The sequence below is a fragment of the Talpa europaea genome (assembly GCF_964194135.1).
Source record: "Talpa europaea genome assembly, chromosome: 13".
NCBI lineage: Eukaryota > Metazoa > Chordata > Mammalia > Eulipotyphla > Talpidae > Talpa > Talpa europaea.
Window position 1 is genome coordinate 63,754,713 of NC_140080.1, and position 19,232 is coordinate 63,773,944.

At 42.4% G+C, this 19,232-nt stretch overlaps 1 protein-coding gene across 1 annotated transcript in view; it reads right to left on the reverse strand.

Moving 5' to 3' along the window:
• Nucleotides 1-286: 286 nt before the first annotated feature.
• Nucleotides 287-19,232, reverse strand: part of KCTD1 (potassium channel tetramerization domain containing 1) — a gene marked incomplete at both ends in the record, with an annotated part of 45,223 nt that continues 26,277 nt past the window's right edge. Inside the window, 3 exons of the mRNA XM_084252797.1 lie at nt 287-445; nt 4,435-4,740; nt 18,599-18,743. Coding sequence (XP_084108923.1) covers nt 287-445; nt 4,435-4,740; nt 18,599-18,743 — 610 coding nt within the window. The remainder of the gene's footprint in view (nt 446-4,434; nt 4,741-18,598; nt 18,744-19,232) is intronic.

A 19,232-nucleotide genomic window follows, 5' to 3' on the forward strand; every position in this document is an offset into this window, starting at 1 on the left:
GGACACTTCACGGCCATCACAGCACCAACTGTAGCTACCACTTTTTTTTTTTCTTTTTTTGCATTTCCTACCTTTTGACATATATATATATTTATATATTTTTTACACCTTGAGGATATCACTATTCCAATTGTTCCCATATGAATACAGGTGTGGTCTCTATTGGATATAAATGTGTCTTTTATTCAATTTTAGGTCCAGGACTTGGTTTGCTGTCCCAACTGCACATAAATGTCCCTTTTTTGTTTATATTTTTTTTCCCTTTTTGCATAAGAAACATGTCCATTTAGTCCAGAGGCTCTTGCTTTATCCGGATGACGGAGGGTACACGGGGCGTCCGTCTCAGTTCCCGCCGCAGGACGTATTCACTGAACTGAGACGAATCCACTCCTCCCCCACAGGAGCCCACGATTTCAAATCCTCTTTGCTGCAACCTCTCGAGGACCTGCCAGGGGCCAAGATAAACATTTGGTTAGTAGCTAGCTGGGTCCTTTGGCTATGTAGACAGCTCAAAGAAATATCCCAAAATTTCGCTGAGCATGAATCCTTCCAGCTCCATCCATGTTGCTGCAAATTGCATGAGTTTATCTTTTTTTTGATTGCTGAGTAATATTCCATTGTGTATATGTACCACATCTTCTTGATCCAGTCATCTATTTTGGGGCATTTGAGTTGTTTCCATAGCTTAGCGAGTGTAAATTTGAGATGACACGAAGCTTTGGTCAGTCTTACCTAATCCCTGAGAATACTTGATCCTGTTTCCAAAAGAAGACGCTGTGTTAACCGGCATGAGGGAGGAAGCCAACATTTCTGGTACCTAAAATGTACCTTTATTTGCTTACTTTCCACCTGCCAGTTCATCTACCATCACAATCACATACCATAAGGGGCGGTGGTAGCCCATTTTATAGATGAGCAATTGTTGCTGGTAAGTGATGAAGCTGGGTTTTCAATTCAGATCTGTTTGCCTCAAATCCCATTTCATGCAATGTGCAATGAGAGGGTTCACATTTCAAAGTTCATTTACCATTAAAATATGTTCTGTGAGATGATAAAGGAAATGGAAATAGAGTGACATTATCTGAATTTATTCCTCCAGTGATTCACTCTCAACTCACTCTCAGCTCTGCCAATGTTTAAGGTCTCCAAAAAGGATTAATATATGTCAGCTTGAAAGACTGATATTTCAATAGTAGAACAAATAGACTACTGAAGACATTTGAGGTTTATCTACAGATTTTTCAGTTTGTGGCATTTGAAGTAGGCTTATTGCTTTATGTGCATTCAGGGAGGCAGGAAGAAATGCAATGGTTATATATTACAAAACATATCCCAAATAAAGATATTCTAGACTTCTCATAGGTCATATTATTTATTCTTTAACTTTGAAATCAAATACCTAATGCCAGAAAGATCCCTGAGTTTGTCACTAGATGCCTTACTAGGAAACAGTTTTTACAACCCTAGCATAGGCAAAAATACAGGAACTGATCTAGAGTGTTCTGTTTCTTTAGGGATCCCACAAATATTAGACTTGCAAATGTTCTCTGCCAGAATTCTGAATATAATTATATTATTTTGATGCCACTCTAAAGACAAGATGACTTAATCACAACTTAAAAAAAAAATCCTGGCTCGAATTTATTTTTGGAATGAAGTAAATGTTACTAAATAACTTTCAAAATGTAGTCAACATAAAGTGAATTCTTACTGTTAAAAAAAAAAACAATTACTTTTTGCCACCTACTTTTATATGCAATAGAATCTGCTATCTTGCAAAAGGGCTTACTAGATGAGACTGGGAGGCCAAAAGTATGCTTTCTAAAAATGAACACTTCAAATATTGGCAAATTTGAAAAAAAAGCAAGTCTTTATGTGATAAAAAATGAACAAACATTGTGCCGTGGAGTGCTCTATTTCTGGATATAAATTCGCAATGCATATGCACGCTGGGCAGTGAAAGACAGAATGAATAAAACAAACCCTAATGTCAAAATCAAGATGCACTGTGGTGGCAAGTGATTAAAAGGATGAAAAGTTCATTCTAAGAACTCTCCAGCAAAGGCAGGAATGTAGCCTGTCAGCAAGGAAAAAAACCAATTTCCTTGAGCAAGTCACCGCACTGGAAAGCATTCTTACCGTGATTAGGAGAGGAACTACCAAGGTAGAAGAAACTGAGCAATAAGGAATGTAATAAATGAATAATAAAGAACTCTGATATCATTTGCCTTTAAGTCTTGTTAAGGTGGCTGAATTGCTAACATAAGGAAATCCCTAAGTTTCCTCACTGAGTGCTGAATTGCAAATAATTACTCAGTATGATCCAATGTTACCTTGGATATGATCAAAGCTTATTCCAATGTAATGCTTCTTGGTCACTACTTTTTAAACATCAAATTGTTAATAGAAAAGTTAGTGATCATTTGAGAATATTAACACCACTCAGTGGGGTACCAGGTCTCATGTACCTTAGTCCAAAGTCTCTCAATGCCAGAGGATGGTGCCGGTCTCTTGGTTGGTGGGGCAGGAAGCAAGAGGGGATTATGACTGTGTCATAAATGATGACATCAATCCAGATGAAAATTTCCTCATTAGACTCAGATGATCTGGGATGTGAATTTTTGAGTTATTCAGTGGCATAAAGGGTGACCTGAGGTTTTGTGTGTGAGATAGAGCCCTAGAGAAGTGAGGAAATGTGTGCTTGGTTCTGAATGGCTCTTTCCCTCCTCTCTAGAGAGCAGCTAGGGGCAGGGTGCGTGGGAGGGGAAAGGTTTTCAGAACTCTGGAGGGTTTTATAAATAACTGAAGTCCTGCTGGGGAACACTGCACAGGGCTGGGGTGCCCCTCTGCACCTGTACAGACAGGCAGCCCCCCTGCTGCCCGAGTGTGCGCCTTCATCTAGTAAGCCCAGGGCTCAGTTTCTATGAGAGTTTCCTGCTATTCTGTTCTCAGACTTGTGTTTATAATATAAAAAAAAAATTATAAATGGTTGTGGAAAAATCCTCAGAGGCAAAATGAGTAAAACGAGAGCTTTGTCTTTGAGTTTTGGGAGAAGTTGGGTTGGCTCATTGGAAAGTCATGGGCCCTTTCCAAAGAAAATGGGGGGCAGGGGAGTAATTTCCCAAATCTCCACTCTATTGACTTTACAATGTTTTAAATTCACAGACCTGGATTCAAGACTCAAGTGTTCCTCCATTATCTCATCTGCAAGCCAGGGGGATTAACAGTGCTTACCTGCTAGGGATGTTGGAAGACAATGTATGTAAAGCCTCTGCCGGGCGCAGGCACAGGTTAGCTGACATGATGATCACACCCACAGCGTCTAAGGCACAGACTCAACTTTCATTCATCCATTCATCCATCGATAATAAAAGCAGATCAAGGGCTAGGCATCTATGGCACCTCATATAGTGTAAATCAAACTTCTGAATTCCTCTCTCAAATTTCCTTGCCCCAGACTTCTTCATCTCAGAAAATGGGAATTCCATTCACCAGTTCTTTATGAAAAATCTTTGACATACTTGGCTACCATCTTACAACCCAGAGCCATCATCACAAAGCTTTCTTAGCTCTACATTCAAGATATTCAGAATTGAACACTTTTCAGCTACTGTCTGGACCATAGTTTTCTAACTGCCTCCTTACTTCCAGGGTTTTCTACCTGTTGCTGGAGGATTCATTTTCAAATATGAGTTGCATCATGTCACTCCATTCAAAATCCTCCAGTGCCTTTCCAGTTCACTCACACAAGGTAAAGAAATGGATAGGCAAATCCAAAAGAAAACAAAGCAAGAAGAGGTATGAATCTGTACCCCTAAACCATATGCAGTGTTGTGAACCAATGTTACCTCAATAAACTTTAATATAATTAAAAAAAAAAAAAGAACCAAAAAATACTCCACACCCTCTACAAGGCAATCCATGAGCTGTGTCTGGTCAGGGAGTCTTGGCACTCCCTACACCTCATCCACTTTCCTCAAGTCATGCTGGCTTTCCTAATATTTCTCAATATGCCAAGCTACCCAATTCTACCTTGGGGTCTTCAGAACTTGCAGGTCCTTATGCCTGGAATACTCTATCCTGGATTATTCTTCTCTGTACCTGACCAGTATTTATGCTGGTTACTGGGCAGCCCCTCCACCCCACTCCATTCCTGTGATGTAAGTGCCATGAAAACACAGCTGTTGTTTATTTTTTTTTTCTCTTCTGTATCGTCAGTGTTCATACCTGCAGCTGGTCCCTTGTAGGTGTTCAATAGATATCTGTGGAGTGACTGAATGACTGCTGTAGAGGGGTGAACACATGGCATACCCAACAAAAGTGTTGCCATATGAGAGTTTCTCAGCTCTCTGGAGGAAACGTATTAGGTGAAGCAAGGTTAAGTAACAGCATTTAGTGACATTTAATGCCACACAGTGTATGACAACACCATACCTGGACTGAATTGAGGTGACAGTAGCCATTCAGTGGAAACCTGATGACGTGCGTTGAGTCGTGATTCCAGCCTGCATTGACAGAGTTACACATCACATCCCCGATCTCTGGAAACACTTCTTCTATCAAGGATTTGTCACCGCTGAGTGTGATCCTTTCTCCAAGGTCTGGCGCAACCCGCACCACTAGGCACTCACAGGGCCTCGAAAAGCGACCAGTTTCTCTGTCCTGCTTCCATCTTTCCATCTCCAACAACATAGGCTGAAGCTGAAAATATTTTGCTTCTTCATATAACAAAGTGTAGTCCTGAAAAAAGAAAAAGATTTTATAGTGCAAAAAAAAAAAAAAAAAAAGGACTGTAAATGTCCACATAGAACACACAATCTTTTCACCATTACTATTTCAATAATCAAACCTGGGTGTAAATGTTTTCCTCACAACATGTTTGTACAGACACAATTTTCATTCATTCATTCATTGATGAGAAAAGGAGCTAAAGGTATTAAGCACCAGGTAGGTCCTTTTCTAATTGCTTTATATGAATTATAACTCCCATAGTTACCCAGTAAATAAGGAATCATTATTCCATTTTGTAGATAAAAAATTGAGATGTGAAAGATGAACCAAAGACCTTTCTGCTCTCATAGATAAGTGCCTCTGGGTATTTACAGTTTGGTTGCATGGTGAGAACCACTTTCTGTCCTCTTGCATGGAACATATATCCTCACTGGGGTGAGGGAGGCACGGCTGTGCATTACTTCCCAGAAGCCTACATTCCTTCTCACAGGAGGGTGTAGGGTAGTGCTCTGGTCGAAGTGGGGCTAGGGATAGTGGTGGACACCTGGAGGGTATACACACCGATTTTAAGAACCTTGGTGATCTGAGATTTGGGGGGAGGCTCACGCACTGCCCTCAACCAGCTGACGGTGCTGTCATTATTAGGTCTTTATTTATTTTGCCCTGTTTGCTTTTTACTTTTTTTTTTCTCTCTAATGAGGCAACATTGGTTTACAACACTGTATATAATTTGGGGGAATAGGTTCACACCAAACCTTAGGTCTTACCTCCTGCAAGCCTGGTAATATGGAAGGAAACTAGTCTTTTTCTCAAAGTGCAATCACCCTATGTTTAGGCATGGTTTCTTTTGTTCTTGCCTTAAAAAAATCTATTGAATTAAAGCAGAAATCTAGCAAATACCTATTAAAACACATGCACACACAAACCACTGAACGGGAGGACAAAGAAGGATGAGAAGGAGTCAGCAATTTAGGAACAATGTTATCACAAAGGTCAATATTATGTCTAAACGTAGCTATGGCCACAATCATCTCTGAGTGTGAGGTAAGTGGGTACTTGTCCAGACACGTTGACCGAGAACATTTTTAATCAACTGACACAGGCATTTTTGCCTTTTATGCATGGGCTGGAGCTGGAGGCAGTGCCTGGTGGCTTGGTGCTTGCAGGAAAGTCACAGCCTTAAGCTCTGGCCCGATTACTGTGATGGGCCATCTGGGAGGGACAGAGCATGACCACAGTGAATGACCACAGGAGATGTGCTTATTTGCTCTTTCTCTTGCAAATTAAGTAGCGACAGCAGCAGCAGCAGCAGCAGCAACAACAACAACAACATTATTCAAGGTATCCAGAGAAAATGGTGTGGCGAGGTGAGAGAATACCAGTGGGCTTCTAGCTGGGTCACCCACTTTCCGTACTGAGAAACTTGGGTCGGTGGAAGAAGCGATGGTCCACACTTATCAGCAGAGCATTCTGCCTTATTCTGTCCTCTCCTGGAAAACCCATTACTGCAGAGTCTTGCTCCGGTCATTATTTCATATATCACCACCTACTTAGCTTCCTGACTTATAAGGGGACACTGCTTGGTTGAGGGGAGTTGAGAACTAAGCTCAGGTATAGTCAACTTAAAACAGGGCAGAAGGGATCCCCCTGTGCCCCCAGTCTGAGGTTAGGAGAGGGGAGACTAGACTGCGGGTACCTTTCAGTCTACCTGAGACCCTGCTACGGAGGCCTTGCCATCTTTAAGGTATGCCAAGTATGAGACACTGACCTCAGTACTCTGCTTACTCATCAAGATGACAGCTCTAAGGAAATCTAAAAACAGCACTGAGAGTTACACAAGGAACAGAAGCGAGAACTTCTGCTACTGCTTTTTATTTTCCTGTGAGATTTAAGTATAAATTTTAGCATAAGGAAGGATCTGGATTTCAGCGAAAATATGACTTGTCTTTCTTAAGTTATCCGATGACTTTCTCAAGTCATCAAATCTTAGCATAAAGATGCTTAGCAGCAGTCTTCTCGCCCAACCTCAGCTCTTTGGATGTCTTTTCCAAGATTAGTGACCGTCTAGCCTCTGACCAAATACTTGCAGTGACAGGAAGTTTACTACCTAACAAGCCACAGAATGCTATATTTACTTTGCCCGCAGCTCTGAGTTTTGTAAAAGTCCTGAATTTCCCATTTTTTTTGTCCTAATTCTGTCCTCTGGGGTTATCATGACCCTGTTCTTTCTTTGACATGTTAATCCCTCAGACGTTGGAAGATGACTGTTATGTTTTAATATTTTTTCAGGAGATACCCAATCTTTTCAGCTCCTTTCATTTATTACAACTTCAAGGTCTTTCAAGTCAGATGTGCACTTGACTTTGTTAACATCCTTTCTAAAACCCAAACCAGAGCTGACCTTAACATTTAAGATATGCTCTAAGGTGTGTACTGCACAACACACACTTAGCTTGACACTCTAACCTACACTGATGCAGCCTGTGTTAGTTTCCTGTTGCCTCTGTGACAATTGCCACATATGCTGTGCCTTAAAACTACACAAATTTATTTTCCTACAGTTGTGGAAGTCAGAAATCTATAAAGGGCCGTTAAAGCTGTGTTTCTTCCAGATGCTTTATGGGAGAATCCATTTCCCTGCTTTTTCCAGCTTCCCGAGGCTGTCCTTGGCTTTTCCCCTGCATCACTCTTACCCCTGCTTCTGTTGGCTCATCTCCTCTTCTTCTGACCCTCCTGCTCACCTCTGTCACTTATGGGACCCTTGTGATTCTACTGGGGCACCGGGATTATCCAGGTTTATCTCTCCCACTTTAAGACCCTTAATTTAATCACATCTACAAAGTCCCTTTTGCTATGCCTCAGATGGTAAATAGGACATATGACACAAGAAGACACAAGATGGCCACACATGACATGGACATCTTTGGGGGGCATTTTCTGCCTACTACACATATGAAGCTGTGTTAGCTTTCTTGGTCCTCCCACTATGCTATTAGTTCACATTTTGCTTACAGTGAAATGCCAATGCTTTTGTCACAGGGGCTGCCATCGAGTAAGGTCTTCCTCATTCCATCTTTGTTAACATTTTTTAATCCTCCATATCGAGAAAATTTGGATTCTCTCAACCTGAGTACTAGGTCTCCCTTTCACTTTTGTGTCATTTGGAACTGGGTGTTCTGTTTCTCTCTGTGAATCATAAGGCATTGGTGGACAGATTATGACACGGCCTTTGATGTTCAGGTAATAAATTAAGGCTTTGGATTTTGGCTGTTCCAGCAATTATAAAACATGTCATTCTAAGAGGATCCAGCTGGTAACTGTGGCCTTTGCTAGATGTCTTATTGAAATATTTTTTGGGTGGAACTCCAAGAGGAAGGCTGAGGTGTAGGAGGGACTCAAGTCTGCATACTGCCCAGGGAGTCTCCTTAACAGTCTCCTATAAAATGGGGGAGATAAGTTAAAGTTGCACCCAGTGCTGATATTTTATGAGTCTCTATCCATGACAATGCCCTAACCTGCTGGTTTGTCTGTCAAATGCCAAAGGGGCCTCCCTTGTGGCGCAAGGGGTTAAGTCTCAGCACTATGAGGCTGTCCGCAGTCACTGCAGCATGAGTTCGATCCCCAGCCAGGGAGCTACCCACATGGTGCAGCAGACCTCTCCTGACTCATCTCTTGTTCCCCTCACCAGTTTATTTCAGTAGATCTGCCTGTCCTGCTCCCCACTCTGACTCTGGTGAATCCTCTCACTGCCCACAACTCTGACCTAGATCCTAGTTCTTGTATGCATAAATAAATAAATCTTTAAAAAAAAAAAGTCAGAGGAAATCAGGGTAACAGGAACTGAGGGTGAAAATCCCCCTCTGCTGATTCTGCATCTTCCCTCCTGTCTGTCTGGCTCTGTATTGACAGAGCACCTCCCTGAACAATGCTGATCGCATTCCTTGTTATCTGCTCTTGGAAAACCTGGGCAACACTAGTCCTTGTTAGACTCTGGCCCCGATCACAGATTTCTCAAGGACCCTGCTAGTGGTTATTAAAGTGAAAGGCTGAAAGGGCTCCCACAAGGTCATCCTGGACCCTGGAGTATAAGTAAGCACATGGGCCTAGCCTTGAACCTTTTGGAGATGCTGGATGTTCTTTTCCTCTCTCTTGACTACTCTGGCTCCATCCCTTCCTTCACCACGCTATTCAAGCTGATCTCCAGAGCAGTTGCCATCTGTGCTGGGGGTGCCCCCACTAGAGAACAGCTGAGCACAAGGCTTCCTAGGCCACCAGCTTGCCATGCTGCCTTGCCTCCAGCCCCGGGAGGTTTGAGAACTGACAAGGTCCCTCTTGTTGCTGTTGTTACCATTTCTGCACAGTTAAGCTTCCGCTGGCCATTCGTTTCCTTGGCAGGCTCTTTTATATTTGTCTTTCTCTATTTGCTAACGCACACTTCTGGTCTCGGCTCAGGAACTCTTGCAGAACAGACAGTCCTGATGGCTGCTTTCTTTAGAAGCCTTGTCCTCCTTTTCCTCCTCAGTCAGGATCATTTAATTTTCTTGTCTAATTCCCAGGTCTTTCGGAGTTTCTCATGATTCCTTTTCACCTCTGTGGCCTTGTGCTCATTTCCTTTTGGTCTCTGGAACTCTGGAAATATTTTTTTCTTAAGAGAGCCTCGTCTTCCCTGATCATGACCACCATTCCTTTCTTTGGCTTTTACAAACTCTGCACGTCTCTATCTCTTATTTCCAAAGTACAAGGTGGAAATGGCAGGAGCTCAGGGAGCAGCTGCAGGTTTGGGCCTGTTATTCCTTGGGAGGAAATGAATCCAATGCATCCATGTTCACATTCAGCAAAGAGACTCCAGAATGTACGAGATGCTATTACCCTCCTCTGCTGCCACGTTAACTTGATCTCTTATTAAGAAGCATCATTCATATTTCTTTTTTTTTTTAAGATTTATTTATTTATACAAGAACCAGGGTACAGTCAGAGGTGGGGTAGGATGAGACGATTCACCAGAGCCAGAGCGGGGAGCAGAACAGGCAAATGACCGAAATACACTGCTGAGGGGAGCAGCGGGCATGGCAGGAGAGGTCTGTGAGCCATGTGGGATTCTCGCCAGCCAGGGTGGCTGGGATCGAACCCGCGCTGCTGAGGCTGTGGACAGCTTCACAGTGCGGTGCTCAACCCGCTGAGCCACCGGGGAGGCCCATTCATATTTCTTGCTTAGCCTCATATCCAGTTGAAGGGAAACAGGTTATTCACAAACCTAACATCACATTTAAAGTATTTAAAAATTCTAGAATACATATTCTTAAAATTTTTTTTTGAGATTAACAATGGTTTTTCGGGGCCTCCCTGGTGGTGGAGGGGTTGAAGACAGCACTATTAAGCTATTACCAGCCACTGCAGCATGAGTTTGTTCCCCGGCTGGCCAGGGAGGTGACCTGGTGACCCACATGGCACAGCAGAACTCTCCTGTCTCTCCCACTGCTCCCCTCAGCACTGTTTTTCAGTAGATTTGCCCATTCTGCTTCCCCTTTTGTCTCTGGTAAATCCTCTTGCCTCCCTCACACCTCTGGCCTAGACCTGTTCTTATATGCATGAATAAAAATAAATCTTGAAAAGAAAGAAAAAAATATTCTATAGTTTGGTGTTCTTTCTTTTCTTTAAAATATCTTAGTGTCTTGGGCCTCCCTGGTGGCGCAGCGGTTGAGAGCTGGGTTGCGAAGCTGCCCGCAGCCTCTACAGCACTGGTTCGATCCCTGGCTGCCAGGTGAGGGTCCCACATGGCGCGCAGACCTCTCCTGCCGCCTGCTACTCCCCTCAGCAGTGTACGTCAGTCCTTCTGCCTGTTCTGCTCTCCGCTCTGGCTCCGGTGAATTCTCTCACCCTCCCGTGCTTCTGACTGTACCCAGTGCTTATATGAATAAATAAAATAAATCTTCAAAAAAAAAAAATCTTAGTGCCTTGGTGGTAGCTAAGGTGTGGTAACATACACCCAAGAGTGTGATCCTATACTTTTAAATTATATGTAAGTTATAAACCAATATTACCTCAATAAAAATTAGTAAAACAATACTAGCTTTCATTTCAGGAGAATATAGCTAATAAAAAGTCTTATTTTTTTTTACAGCAGTTTTATGTTCACAGCAAAATTGAGAGTATAGTTCCCATATACCTCCCTAAATTCACATATGGGTAGCCTCCGCCATTGTCAACATCCCCCACCAGAGGGTGGATTTATTACAACAGATGAGCCTATACTGACGCACAGCATCATCACCCAGAGTCCACAGCTGACGTTCGGGTTTACGCTTGGTGTTGTACATTTGTTTGCAAATGAGGTGTATGCATTGAGGTGTACGCATTGTTACAATATCAACAGTGTAGTTTTGCTGGCCTGAAAATCCTCTGTGCTTTGCCTATTCATCCCTCCCTCCACCACAGCCCTCTTTCTTCCAGAGCCCCAAAGGACGAGCACATTTGCCCCTTTCCCCTGCTACCTCTTGATACTCCCAGCCCCTGACTTCCAGCTTCTCTCAACTACTCCTATTTTCTGGGGCGAGGATATCCAGCCCAAGATATAAGTTGATCGTTATCAAAGGAAACAGAAGTAACAGGCCAGTGTCCCGTCTCATTTCGCCACTGTCTCCACTCCTTACCCTCAAATCTCTGAAAGACTCAAGTGGGCGCTGACAGCAGAGATGGAGGCAGGCTCACGTGCACTTTGAAGCCACCCCCTGGCTTAGAAAGTCACGTGTACACCACCTGTAGGAGTTGGGTCTGAATAGGGCATGGTGAGGGCAGGGGCTAGAGATGCCATGAGGAGGGGCTGGGGCTGGCTGGCTGGAGCCTCCCAGTCCCCCTCGTGGTTACTGCAGCTACTTCTGCCTCGAAGAGAGCATCCCCGGGAGCGGGAGAGAAGTGGTTCTCAACAGGAGTTCTAAGCAGGACAGTGCCCACTTCAGAGACACACATTCTAGGAGGCAGCAGCTGACCGTGAGCTGGAGATCTCTCAAGTGGGACTCTCTCTCTTCTAGAGAGGAAAGAAAGTTCTTGGGGTTCTTCCCATCTCACCACTCTGCCTCCTGTGACAAAGTTCGAATTTCAGGAGTGAGTACCTAGAAGACATGTCAGTGTTGTCGCAGCCGATTGGCTGAAAGTAAGCCAATCAGAAGGCATTTCTGCAAAACAGAAGGGGACAGAGACCTAGGGCATAACTGGGGAGGCGCCATTTTAGTGGAAGCACATAGAAGCACACAAGCTCCCACACCTGAGGTTCTCAGAGCAGCCCTGGGGTTTCCACCCCAAGAGAATGCTTCCACTAGTTATATGAGATAGACTAGTTCCCTTCCTGTAATTACTTCCCTGCTCTTCCTTCAGCTAGTCTACTAGTTTTCAGCTGGGGATGATTTTGACCCTATAGGATATTTAGCTAGTCTGATAAAATTCCGGGGTGCTATAACTGAGAGGGGGAGGGTGGTGGAGTGCTACTGGCCTCCAGTGAGTAGAGACCAACATCTTACAATGCACAGGCCAGCCCTCCTCAACTCCACCCCCCCAAAGAGTAATCTGACTCAGAATGTTAATAGTATGAGGTTGAGAAACAATGAGCTTCATAGATCATTTCTGTTGCCACCTAATAAACACATCATTCACATAACTCACTCTGACAGAACAGTCAGTCTCAGCATCATTAATGGTGGTTTAATCACACAAGTGTGCAAATGTGACATAATATGAAGTACACAACATCATTGGAGATGTACTCTTGCCAAAATGTTTTACCTAAACCCATCAAGGCTTTAGATATTATTTCAAGTTTTCAGGAAATTAAAGGACAGAGTAACAAGTTAAACTAGATATGACAAAAGAATAAGAAAAATCTGAATTGCCACCAGGCCCAGTACCTGCAGCAAGTCATTACCTGAAAAAAGACCATGGTAGATAATAAAAGAAAGGGACATAACTGGACTCCACACGTGGTCCTGGAAAAACCACCTGCAAAGGACACTTTTGTCCTCAAGCAGGGAAATTTGGATATGGTTGCAGAATTAGAGGAAATAAAACTATTAAATAGAAAGTAGAGATTATTGTCTGAGATAAGTGTACAAAAGATCCAGAAGGTTATCACTCAGTTTTAACACTGGCAATCTGAGTGATGGGAATATGCTGCTTAAACTTTTTTTTTTTTTTTGCTTAGCTATATATTCAAATTGTATACATGCTTCTCCTATAACATTAAAAGTTATGAGCAAGTTGACTTTTGAATTAAGCCAGGAATATGTTATTTGGGGGTTGCTTGCCAGCACATTTTTCTTTATCTAGGAAGGGTGGATACTGGACCATAAAAGATGTTACAACATGGGGGACACTTACCAAAGGTGTCCAAGCCAAAGGGTTAGAAAGGGGAAATATTGTGGTTCCCCATCAGAAGGAATCCAAAGCTTGGGGGACTCCTGGTGCACCAGAAATTAGCCCGTGTGCTTTCATGAATGTGTGCAAGAGAAAATAAGACAAGGAAGAAATCAGTATCATTGTGGGAGGGGGAGGACTAAGGGAAGAAGGAATGTAATATCCATAATAAATCACTGCAGAGAAGTTCTGCAATCACTTATCTAGAGAACAGATTCCATCAGCTTTCAATGGAAGCAGAGCACATGCATCTGCCACTTATACGGTGTTTTGAAATATGAGATTATCTAACTTGTTAAATGGGTAGCTCAGGCAGCACATTGTCAGAACAAGATTTTAAGGGGCACAGGAGGCTGTGACGTCAAGATTTCATGCATTTTTTTCAACCCAGCATTAGAGTGTGAGAGAGGGAAGCAGGTAATCAATTTTGCTAGGTTCACCCTAGCAAAACCAGTAAGAAGGAATTGTTTCCATATGCAAGATGCTGTGTCCTTTGCCAGGGTCAGGAAATCAATTCTAATGAGGAACAAAGTGCCTGGCAAGTTACTGTTCAAGGATGGGCAGACAGAGGGCTCATCTGAAGCTGCTGGGGCAATTCCATCATCAGCCACGAGAACTGAATGGCCACCTCAGCTTCCATCCTCCTTCTGCTTTTCCTCCAGGTTCCAGAAGACCCTGTAATTTACAGCCTGTCATACAGAGGTTCTGTGGGAAACATTTCAGGCTTTGAGATAATTTGACATGCTTTTTCCTTTTTCCCCAAGCGTGGGCTACAGCTAAATCCTTAGCCAATTAAAGGGTGTGTTCTGTGCTGAGAATAGATGAATAGGAGGTTTTCAGGGCTCTGGAGTCCTTAGGGAGATGAAAGGTGCAGAAAAGCAACTACCCCAATCCTAGGCAGGTGGGGGGGGGGCTGGGAGAATCCTCAAGGGACTGTCCTCTGGAACTGGCCACAACTTAAATCCCATGAGAAGTTCTCTCTCCCCAGCAACTAACCTGGATGCTGTTGGGGGAAAAAGAATTTCTGCCATGTTTAAATGTGTTTAAAATACCTAACACCATTACTGGAACAAACTGTATCTAAAAACAAATGATTATTGTCATTCTAATACTGATGCCCCACAAATTGTTTTATATCCCCTGGAATCTGCATCTCTTTTAATCATGGGAATTGCAAACTAATATATTGCTCTAATACTTGCTTAGGATGAGGATTATATATGTATAATCATTCTAAGCATATTTACACACACTTTACATTTTACATTTATTCCTCTCATTTTATTTATTTTTTAAATGTTTTTGTAGACTATAGAACCAACATTTATGTTATCTCCTTTTTTTTTTTTAAGATTTATTTATTTATTTATACAAGCACTGGGCACAGTCAGAAGCGCGGGAGGGTGAGAGAATTCACCAGAGCCAGAGCGGGGAGCAGAGCAGGCAGAAGGACCGAAGTACACTGCTGAGGGGAGCAGCGGGCAGCAGGAGAGGTCTGCGCGCCTATTCCTCTCATTTTAAACAGAAATACAGCACCTATTTATATTTGGCTTCTTGTCCCTAGGAACATTTTAGTCTTTTGGACTATATTTAAATTAATTGATACTAAGCAATTACTGTGTGCCCAGCACATAGAACCCTCTAAAAAAACATTAAAATGTCCCTGTTGTTAGACCTTTACAAAGTAGAGTCATATATTTGTGTATATGTAAATATATAAACATCTCATATATGTATATATAAAACACCGAGAGTTTGAATAGAAGAAAATACATAAACAGGTTTTAGATTAGTTGATAGGAACCAGAATCTGTGAATCCAAAACTCACTGCATTTATTTATCCCTCTGTTCATATTCACTCATGCCACAAATATTTACATGCTTAATACGTGGCAGTACCGAGCTAGTGTGAGAAACACTGCTGGCTAGCTTTCCCAACAGCTATTCCCACACACTACCCCTTGCCCATTCTCTCACTATGGAGGCTAGAAAAGAAGAAAAACACTTTTTTAACTTCCTTTGCAGCTAGCGGAGGCACAGTTCTGGTCAATGAGCTATAAAGAGGCGTCTATTGGGGATCTTCTGACAAGGATGGTCTTGTGAGTTAAATGCCCTTTTGCCCTCTTTTCCTGCCTGGAAGGAGGAGGTGATGTCTGGCGCTGTGGCAGCTTCCTTATGACCATGAAGTGACAAGCATGAGGCCAAAAGGTCAACGTCGACGGCAAAAAATGAAAAGAGAGGGTCCTGACCTTGATAACATCACAGAACAGACACCACTACCAACAAACATGGAACTCTGAGTTCTTGTGTGAGGAAAACAAATCTTCATTAGTTGAAGACACTGTTGATTGGCTATTCCAACACCTGTAGCTGAAAACACTTGCAACTTACAGCTGGGTAGATACAGAGAATAGAGACAGATAATTACAAATGTACTGAGTGTGACGGTGGAGTATGGAGAATCAGGAGGCACAGGCAAACCTAAGCTAGACCAGGCACAGGACAGTGATGAATAAAATGAGCGTGAATGACAGAAGAAAAATCAGGGAAAGGTCATCAGGCAGACAGTTCTGAAGGGGGCAAGAAGTGGTATGTGTCTGAGGACTGAAGAGAAGTCCTGTAAGGGAACATGTGTAAGGTAAGAGTTGGGTGAGACGGGCAGGGACCACCTGGCTTGGCAGGCTCTGAGAAGGATCTGCTGCTTTGTTCCACAAACAATGGGAAGCCCCTGCCGAGTTTTAAGATGGAACAAGTCACACTACACTAACATTTTTGAAAAATGTCCCTTGGAAGGATGGAGTGGGAGAAGGGGAAAGAGATGGTGGGGTTAGAAAAGGGCAGCAGGAAGGATCCTTGGGATAATGAAAACACATTCTCTGCCTGACCCTATCAATATAAGGCCAGGCACCTATATTATAATTTTGCAAGATATCCTTTTGGAGGGAACTGGGTAACACAGGATCTGTTGTTTATTTACTTTTGTACAACTTCATGTGCATCTATAATGACCTCAAAATAAAGAGTTTAATGAAAACAATAGTCTCCGAATTTGAACATGGAGAGTGGTGAGGGGAGACCAATTTTAAGGTCACTCCAAGACGTCCGGAGATTCGCTTGGACTTGGACTAAGGAGTTGACAGGAGAGGAGTGGAGCGATTCAAGAAATACCTAGAAGGTGGATAGATAGATTCACCACCGGATCATATGTGGAAGGAAAAGTAGAGAAAGTTCAGAGTGACTCCCCGGTTCCAGCCTGGAGCCGGCAGATGATTCTGGATATTTTGCTGAGAGAGAACACAGACAAAAGGGGGCATCTTTCATGGTGGAGGTGGGCTGGGGCAGGTGGGTGTGGCCAGCTCATGTTCTGGCAGCTTAGCTTTAAGAAGCCTGTGAACTATCCAGCTAGAGTGGAAATGTAAACACCTTAAAATAGAACTAAAAGTGAAAGTTCCCTTCTTTCCTCCTTTCAAGTTCACTGCCTTCCTTCTAGGAAAATGTGAGAGAGTAACAAAACGCCTCCCTGCGCCTCCACTGTATCACATTTGCTGTCCTTCTCCACACAGAACCAGCACCTGCTTTCTAAAAGCTGCCCTGACTTTCTTCCTAGTTCTCTGTTCTGCCTACAGCTAGGATGGGAAGCAGGACTGCGGTCTTCAACTACCCAAGTGGTCATGCCAGCATCCTGGGGGGCAGTCCTCTCTATGGTCCTATTTGAGAGATGTGTGTTCCATCTCTCTCCCTACTTAGCCCCCTCCCCCCCTTTAGACTGAGGGTTGGAGGTGGGAGACTTCCCTTTGGCCTCAGAGCTGCAAGGCATTTTAGAATCCAGCTATTACATGAAAGTTTTGTATAAGATGGTTGCCAGTGAAAAAAGTGGCATAAGGGGAAGGCAGGAAAGAGGTTCAAAAATTTGCACACAAAGAAAAAATCTGCATGGAGAACTTGAAAGGGCCACATTAGAACCAGACTCTCAATACTTTCCTTCTTGAGTTGGAAGAGATCAGAGATGAAGTCGCTGATTTTCATTTAGGAGACATGTTCCACAAACCAACTTCTTTGATCCCTAAAATCACGCTCAGCACCATGCTGTGCACCCTCTGAGAGACCTCTGGAACGACCTCTGTTGAGGGGAGCAGCAGGGTCCCAGAGGCTCACTCCAGGGCTGCAGGAAACTGCACATGCTAGTTGCAGTTATTACTCTTTCTCTTATTTTCTTGCCAAATGTAGAAAGTTGTTGTCATGTAAGATAAACGTGTACATGACATGCCCCTTCTATATTCTCTTTCTCATTTGGCTAATCACCCTCGACACGTGACTCTTTAATGAGTTCTCTATTAGTTACAGTGGTATTTTCAGTTGATTCTTTAGAATCTGCTATTTAGAAGTATTAATAGCTGCAAAGACTACATTTTTGTATATTCCCTTCTAATATTAATACTTTCTATTTGCTCTCCTTGTCTAACTCCAACTCTGAGAGCTGCCTGCACAAGGTAGGACTAACTGTAACACTTGCCACAAACTTTAAAGGGAACAATTCTAGAATGTTATTAAGAATCATACTTGCTTTAAGTTCCTGGGAGAAAAAGTCTTTATTAAACTAAGAAGATCTCCTTTTTTTTTTTTTTTAGCTAAGATTTAAAAATAAACATTGAATTTGGCCAACTAATTTTCAATGTGCTAAAATGAATTGTCATTCAATTCTTTAAATATAAAGTGATCCTCCTCATCACAAAAACATTAATTCAAAAGGAAATCAGCACTCCTGTGTTTATTGTAGCATTGTTTACAACAGCTAATATATGGAAACAATCTAACTGTCCAAAACAGATGAGCGATCAAGAAGATGTGGGATACATACACAATGGAATACTACTCAGAGATCAAGAAAGATAAACTTGTGCCATTCGCAGCAACATGCATGGAGCTAGAAGGGATTATGCTCAGTGAAATAAGTCAGAAGGAAAGAAAAATTGGATGCTTTCACTTATAGGAGGAATATAGGGGAACCAAACATAGGGTCAAAAAAAAAAGAAAAGACAGAACTTGCAGGTCACCTATTAATCTAAGGCATACAGCAGAGGAGAGGGATGGAGATGAATTAAAACAGGGGGTGGGGGGAAAGTGCATAGGGGACTATGGTGACAGTTCACCAGTGATGTGGTGGTGGGAGATTTATGGGGACTACACCTGAGGGGAGAAATCAAATATCGAACAAAAACGAACAACAATGTAAGAAAATAAATAAAGTTCAATCAATTAAAAAAAAGTCATCCTCGTCTGGTTATGTAAAGCTTGAATGAGCATAATACTGTACTTCATGGAGACAGTACAACCAGAGAGACCTCTGGAGCTATTAGAGTTGTTATATGTTAAAAATGTAGAACTAGAAATATTTTTGGAGCATAGCAAAACAAATCACATATTTATTATGCTGCTGGTAATTAATTAACGTGAATCCCTCACCTTGAAATCATCGGGAATGAGGAGTTTTGATGTTCGTAGAAAATTCAAGATATATCTGAACATCTGTCCATCTCTGTCAATGAAATAGTGCTGTTTGAGACTGTCCAAAACAATGGGTTCTGTACCATCAAAAAGTCTTCCGATTCTGTGATAGAAAAGAGGGAACAGTGAAGACAATTAGAATCAATTGTTTGTCACTAAGTTTAAGAGCTACCATTTTGTGTCAAAGGTAGCAGTTTCAAAATTGGCAGTCAGGAAAAATCACCCCTTAAATAGTAATGGTTCTCTGAGAAGTGCTGGTCCCTGCTTGATAAATATCTCAAGGCCAGACAATTCAAAATAGTCTCAGGTTTTCTCAAGTAGGTTTTTACTCACTCTCTTTTACCTGTAAAGGAAATGTTCCTTACATGGTGATTATGGTTAAGTTCTGTCACTATAATGGAAGATCAAGTCTTTTTCTTCCTGTTACTTAAAGCAACCTTCTCTGAGGCTTAAAAATTGTTATTGCTCCAAAGTGTCTTTTAAACAGATTCCACAAAAAAGCAATTTTGTTTTTAAGAAATCTGTTTTCTGAGCTTTCTCCATGAATCCCAAACTGGCTAAAAATAAAGCAATGCCTATATGCTAACATCTA